This window comes from Arachis ipaensis, chromosome B10, assembly GCF_000816755.2.
Source record: "Arachis ipaensis cultivar K30076 chromosome B10, Araip1.1, whole genome shotgun sequence".
NCBI classification, from domain to species: domain Eukaryota; kingdom Viridiplantae; phylum Streptophyta; class Magnoliopsida; order Fabales; family Fabaceae; genus Arachis; species Arachis ipaensis.
In genome coordinates, this window is record NC_029794.2 from 40,647,952 (window position 1) to 40,655,076 (window position 7,125).

At 31.3% G+C, this 7,125-nt stretch overlaps 1 protein-coding gene across 1 annotated transcript; it reads left to right on the plus strand.

Annotated features, from left to right (window-relative positions):
• LOC110268410 lies at window positions 4,924-5,557 on the plus strand. The gene is made up of 3 exons (XM_021114540.1): window positions 4,924-5,102; window positions 5,183-5,292; window positions 5,408-5,557. The coding sequence occupies exons 1-3, from the start codon at window positions 4,961-4,963 to the stop codon at window positions 5,555-5,557; spliced, it is 402 nt and encodes a 133-aa protein (XP_020970199.1). The 5' UTR covers window positions 4,924-4,960.

The following is a 7,125-nucleotide window of genomic DNA, read 5'->3' on the forward strand; positions in this document are numbered from 1 at the left end:
TTAAAATTATCGTCACTTTTAACTTCCTTAAAAATACTAATAAATGATACATATATATATTCTCGAATTTCTCAATTTTCTTTTTTTTTTTCTGTAATTTACTAAAGGAAAACATGATCTGATAGTGCATAGATATAAGAAATTAATATTGATATCAAGTGAGAAATAAGATATAATATCTGAAATTTTTTATAACTTATTAATTTATTTTTTTTAAATTCATTCATATTATTAATATTATAGAAGTTTGTCACGTGCAACATTTACTTCATATGATTACCCCTTTTATTAGTAATTTTTTTATTGAGTTAATGGGTTAATAGTCAAATTAATCTTGAAAGATCGGACATTTTTTAAATTTATTTTTAAAAGATTTTTTCAATTAAATTAGTCTTTCAAAAATTACGAATTAATCATATTTATTCTTATTAAGTGACTCCATTAATAATTTTCGTCAACAATTAATGATATAAAACGTTAATTGATAGCATACATAATACTTGACATGTCTAATTGGATGTTAACTAAATATATTCATCAAAATCTATTGGTTTAGTCTATTTTTTTCAATTATATAAACTATATTCCCAATATGACTTAATAACTAAATTGATAGAGTTTTATAAGTATATTTGGTCAGCATACAATTAAATATATTAGATATCATGTATGCTATCAGTTAATATTTTACGTCATCAATCATTGACAAAAATTATTAATAGAGTCACTGAAAGACAAATATGATTAATTCGTAATATTTAAAAGACTAATTTAATTGAAAAAAAATTTTAGGGACGAATTTAAAGAATATTTCATCTTTTAAAAAAAATTTTAGGGAATGAGAAATTGAATGTGGTTATTGAGCCTGGTTTTTTGTGCTAATAATAAAGAAATAGAAAAGATAAAGACATGCGTAAAAGCAGCCACTAATCAACGTTTTGGTCTTGGACCAGATAACACGTAAGTTTCACTAATAGTTGTTTAACACTTAAACTATGTATATGTACTATAGATTTCACTATTTCATGCGTAATATGATTAATATTTTATTTCCTCGAGTGCATATGCAAGCCTTAGATACAATACGATGTGTTTTTCAGTAAAGTGTGCGCTTGCTCCTAAAATGAACAGTATTATAGTACATTATTATTACTATTATAATAAAACGGCCTTTTCTTTTTTGTATAGTTATTTTATTTAAAAGTGAGTGCCAATTAAACAATTTTCTTTCTTAGTTAGACCTAAGAATAGTAGGTGACCTAAGTACTTCTCTTCCAAGGGCTTGTTCGTTTATAAAGTGAAATTTCAGCCAAATTTAGACTAAATAGTAAACTAAAAATACTATGCATGCATATATACAAAATCAAACATTAAATTAATTATTATGTATTTATGTATAAATATATATAATTTAATTTATTTTTAATATATATTTTATATTGATAATTAATTTGAGTGTTTAATTTTAATATTAATCTAACATATCTCTACATTGTTTTGCATACTAGAATGTTCTTCTGTTGGTTCTTTGGACACACCGGTGTTTTTTTACGTTTTAAAAAAACATATTTCTTGTACAAACTCTACTTAGCATCATTGATAATAAATTCAGTATAGATTCACTTGGATTCTCTATAAATTTTTTGTATGAAATTTGACTTATGCATAAAATGTCATTCTAATTTTTACCTTTTACACTTTTACTGACTTAATCATCAGTATCTCTTGCAAGTATTAATTATGCTCCTCATATCTGCAGGAGCTAACCCAACTTATTAGGATCCATTTCTAGTAACCAATTCGTATGTTCAAGTCATAAAATCAACAACTGCTATATATATTATGTTAAATTGCTTACATTTCAAAATTCTTTCAATACCTGTTTTCAATTTCCTATGTTTTATGTTTCATCAACATATATACTTAATCAAATAAATCCATTCCCATCAATACATGTGAGTCAAGCCAAATTTAGTTTTTTTTTAAAAGAAGGGGCTGTCTGTTAAAATCCATAAAGAATGTATGAAAGTTGTTAATTTTTTAATTTAAGTATATGCAGGGAGTGGTATAGGAGAAATGAAAGTCAAAGGTGTCACATTGTTTGGTCTTTTTTGGATTGTTGTGATCACAATAGAGACTGACAAAGATACTGAGTTAGGTTGGTTGACTACTAGGTTTACATTGAAAATATTATTATTATCTTCTTTTTAAGATGTGGGAACATAAACTAAGAGACAAGAAGGCCAAACCCAATTGAGAGATTTTGGAAGGACAACTCATGATCAAGACCAACAACAAATTAAAATGGGGAGCAATAACTCGCCTTTTCTTATGCCATTCTCTCCTGTCTTTGGTACTTGTCCTTAAATAGGACCTCTAATTAAATTCCACCCATTTTTTCTTTTTTCTTTTTTTTTTTTTTAATTTTGTTTATGTTATTACGCTAATTGGCTATGGTATATAGTAATGTTTCAGATCAATTGTGCTCGGGATGAGGGATGGTGAAGATTGAAATGTCCTGAGATTATTAAATTAAAAATAATTTTTAATAAGTATAAACAACAACAAATATATTTGATAAAATAACTTTTAAAATTTAAAAATATTATTATTCTGACCTGACTGACCTAGGTATAGCTCACCTGTCTTGATCCTTTGTATCGAGCTCCTAGGTCTTTGTTCTTGAGCTTTTATCTCCAGCAAAGATGCACCTCGGTGTGAAAACGAACAACGAAAAAAAAGAGAGAAGTACTTGCAAAAGGCACTGCAATACTTAAGTCAGTTCAGTACATATCTTACCTCTTTAGAATTTTTTGCCTACCTCTTGACGAGTTTTTCTTCTGGTTTTATAGCGATAAATCCGAATTTCGAGATTTATCAGTTACCGTAGAGGTAACGTTTGAAAATTATAACGTTCTGATTTGATCGTCATGGTTTCAATTGCCGATTTATAATGTACATGCCGAATTTTTGATAATCTATTTATAAAGGCCATATTATAGCCTCTAAGTTGAGGTTGGTAAAATTTTAATAAAGTAAATTGAGCTTATTTAAACGACGATTTGTATAGCTCGACTTATACGTTATAGTTGTACAGTCCCAGCTCAATCTTCTTTGTTAAAACTTCGTGGATAAAGTATTTGTTTAGAATTTGAAAAATAAAAAATTTAAAGAAGAAATACAAGAAATGAAGTTGACATAAATGAAGGACTGTTCATTGATTAGACACCGATTTAGTTTCCAATGTCATGCATGCCATTTATTTAAATGAAGGCACTACAACAGAAGCGGGAGTTAGCGGCGACAAATTTGGGGCAATTTAAAAAAATGCCACTATCTGATAATTTTAGGGCAGTTGCTGTAACGGTTTAATTCTCCAGCCACTATATTGTTCGATTTATGGCAGATTGGAACAAACTGCAGAAATTACCATCTATTATATTCTATTATCTATTATATTAGATAAAGAGAAAAAAAAAACCAATCTTCGTTTTCATTTTCCTGGTTACATCTAGGAAAAATTCCCATTCTTCTTCTTCTCTATCTCAGTCGAGAGATAACTAGTACTTACCCGTCTTCGCGAGAGCCACCCGCCCCATCTTCGCAAGAGCCACCCACCCCATCAAGCTTCGCATTGCAGATGCACCAGATATCTCCACTCGATTTGTGTTCTCTCTCTTTATTCGACATCCGTTCTCAACTACTCCGCCTCCTCGTTGAGATTCGCTATTCCTCTCCAACGACGCCGACACTACTACTAGAAATAAAGCTTTTTCGGACGAAAATTTCAAACGTTCATTTCGGACAAATTTGAGATAAATGTTGAACAACTTTTAGTGGAGATATTGGAATCATATATTCTGTCCTAAATTTGTCTAGATTTTGTCCCAAATTTTGGCGCCAAATTTTTTTTGGATGGCGCCAAAATTTTCATACAGATTAGCAACATATTTTAGACAAAAACTATAATTCGTCTGTATTCCATCTGAATATGCGCAATAATTTCAGACGGATTTGGGACGCATTTTGAAAAATGTTAATTTTATCTCAAATTTGTCTATAATTAGTCTTAAATGCTTTTACTATAACTACCCTTCGAAGTAGCTAAAATTTTTTCTCGCAAATTTGGGATGAAGATAACATCATTTGTTAATTCTGTTTGAAAGTGCATCAGTTTTCAAACGAATTTCAAATGTTTATTGAAAAATTCTAACATTTAGTAACAAAATATTGTTTATATTTTAAATTAGTCTAATATTTTTTAATTTATTCTTTTAATTATTTACGTTATAATAATTCAAAATTTAAGACAAAGTGCATCTAAAAGAATCACATATATAAAAACTTAAAAATAAATTATATCAAATCTTTTAAAAAATAATACAAATAATAAATAAGAATAAAAAAATCACGTAAAATAAAAAAATCATATACTTTTTTCATATACCCGCCCCCCAACCCAATAACCCTCAAAAGCTTCGATCGGACTCTCTCACTCTCAAGTCTTAACTCTTACAGTGACTCTCATCAATGGCAACCCTGGAAGAATTCAGATCCCCGCCGTCACCGGCACCGCCCTCGCACAGTTAGGCTCCCTTACCGTCAGCATCATTAGCCTCTTACCGTCTCCTCGTCGTTTACGCCATTAGCCTCTCCTCTGCATCATTGTCTCTATTACGTGCTAGCGTCGTCGTTTCGCCTTATCTTGTTGGTTGCCATTAAGGTTGCGACTATTGTTGGCCATGAACTGGCTCATCAGTGGTTCGGTAATCTTGTTTCAATGGAGTGGTGGACGGATCTATGGCTGAATGAGGGGTTTGCAACATGGTTCGGTAAGTTTCGGATTGTGCAAAATACTGCTTTCAGGCGATTTTTTATTTTCCAGCTAATTTGTCCCATTTGTTACTCTGGTTTAGGATTCCTTTTTCCATTTGTCCCCTTTCTGTTTTCCTTAAGAAGAATGGGAAAAGACTCAAAGCCAAAGGAGTCAGGAAAGGAAAAGGGGAAACAAGAAGCAAGTGGAAGTGATGAGAATGCTTCTAAGGGCAAAGGAAAAGGCGCCAAAAGTGCAGATGGCCTTGGTACCTGCACTTATGTCAAAGGTAGCATAAGATTTGCCACTTCATTGGATTTTTCTATCATTGTTGGTGTATTGACATTAAATACTTTTTATTTGGTGCAGCAAGGCAGATCTTGTGTGAGAAGCAAGGTAAGATCAATGAGGCATACAAGAAGCTGCAGGATGGTTGGCTTGAAAATGGAGATAAGGTCCCACCAGCAGAGTTTTCAAAGGTAATTTTCTTTGAGTTTAATTGCATTTGGTAGGGTTCTTAAGTTAGTGGGTGGTCTATTCATATATGTGCATCATTTGTTCATATTTCTTTTTGAGTTGTTATTGAGTTTTCAGTTCATTGTGGGACAAAGAATCTTATTTTGGCTTGAGTATCATAAGCATGAATATTTTCATTCAGAATTGCTCCAAGGATTGGTGCAGAATTCTTGGAAGGAAGAAATAGAAATCTATTCATTTAGAATAAACTACCCCATATATTGTTGACATTGCAGAGTTTGCTTATCAATTTTCTTTGTTTTCATTTTTTTTCTTTAATTAGTTAACTAATCTCTCTCTCTTTCTCTCCCTCCCTTGGCTATGACCAGGTTAGTTATTTAGCAACTGATAGCTTGTTTCCTGACTGAAAAATATGGTCTCAATTCTTAAATGAATCTACTGAGGGTCTCAGGTTGGATGGGCTTGCGGAATCCCACCCAATTGAGGTATTGTATCATTTAATCTGCCAGCCTTTCTTTAATGTGGCTAAGTTTATCTTACATTGGATTTTTATACACAGACTAATTACATGTAGTGTAATTCTTTGTATTGTTTGTTGTATCAATCTAAAAAGGACTCTTGGGTAATCCTTGGTTAACAACTTTATAGTTTGTCTTACGAGTTTTATATAAATTTTATTTGCAGGTAGAAGTAAATCATGCTGGCGAGATTCATGAAATATTTAGGTTTAAACTTTAATAAGTGAACTCTGACAGCATTCTAGATTCCTCGATCATCTAGAATTGATTTATTAGTTCCTCTTCAATGTTGGTTGTTTTAGTAAATTAATCTTTCAATTGAGCAAAATGAGTGTTAATATTTTTTATGCTAACCCCAATGATCAAACCACTCCTTACATTGTGGATTTTTTTCTCACCAATTGACAAGCCTTATTATATACAAATGATCCATTCTGCTTATTCTTTCCAGAACCTCTAGAAGAAGTGAAATTCAACAGCAGCATGAAACAAGTAGCAGCAATACCATACAATTTAAGATGTCATGGTCGTGTAGTTGGCGAGCGCTATTTGATATATTGATTTCCTTTTTTTTTAATATTCCTTTTCTTGAAAATCAATTATTTTTTGAAGTCAAAGACAAAAGCCTTGTGATCCCCCTTTATCAGAATCTGATGAAGATGTTGAACCCTGTTTACTCGAAGCTGGTAAAGATGAAGAGCCCCCTTTACATAAAGGTGGTAATATTGAAATAAGGTGTTTGGTGAAGAGGTTAGCTTTTATTGGGTTTCTTTCCTGCATCCTGGTATTGTAGTTTGGGATAATATTTGATTTTCCTGATGTGGGCACTGAAGTTTAACATTTGATTTGTGACTGTGCTTTGGGTTTAGAGTCAGTTAACCTTCTCTAATTTGGTTGCATTTATTTTGTTTTGTATCATGTGACAGACTCTTGAGCAAATTCGTAACAGAGCAGAACGCCTTAGGATTAAATCAGATATATATTTATATTCAAGTACTGATATTGAGGTAGAAATCTGGATTTCTTCTGATTAGTTTTGCTGTTAGCATTCTTCTTGCTATATTATTTTCTGTTTTATACATGGATTTTTATTGAAGTTATTATCTGGGTCCTATTAAGTGATTATTTAGCCTTAACTTGCGAGAACTGTATGGTGAAGTCTAGATACTTGTATGCTTTTTTATTTAATTTAGTTTTTAGGACATATTGAAGAAAGCTCAGCTTCTTTTCCCTCGTGCTATGGTTGTTGATTCAATACAAACTCTTAATCCTATTAACACTGTTAGTGATTTTCCTTCAACTCTATTAACACTTTTC

What these genes read in the sequence shown, in the direction of transcription:
- LOC110268410 (XM_021114540.1), top strand. Translation starts at nt 4,961, where the DNA reads ATGGGAAAAGACTCAAAGCCAAAGGAGTCAGGAAAGGAAAAGGGGAAA. An exon ending in TACCTGCACTTATGTCAAAG is followed by an intron (nt 5,103 to 5,182) that starts GTAGCATAAGAT and finishes TATTTGGTGCAG; the next exon opens with CAAGGCAGATCTTGTGTGAG. An exon ending in CACCAGCAGAGTTTTCAAAG is followed by an intron (nt 5,293 to 5,407) that starts GTAATTTTCTTT and finishes TTGAGTTTTCAG; the next exon opens with TTCATTGTGGGACAAAGAAT.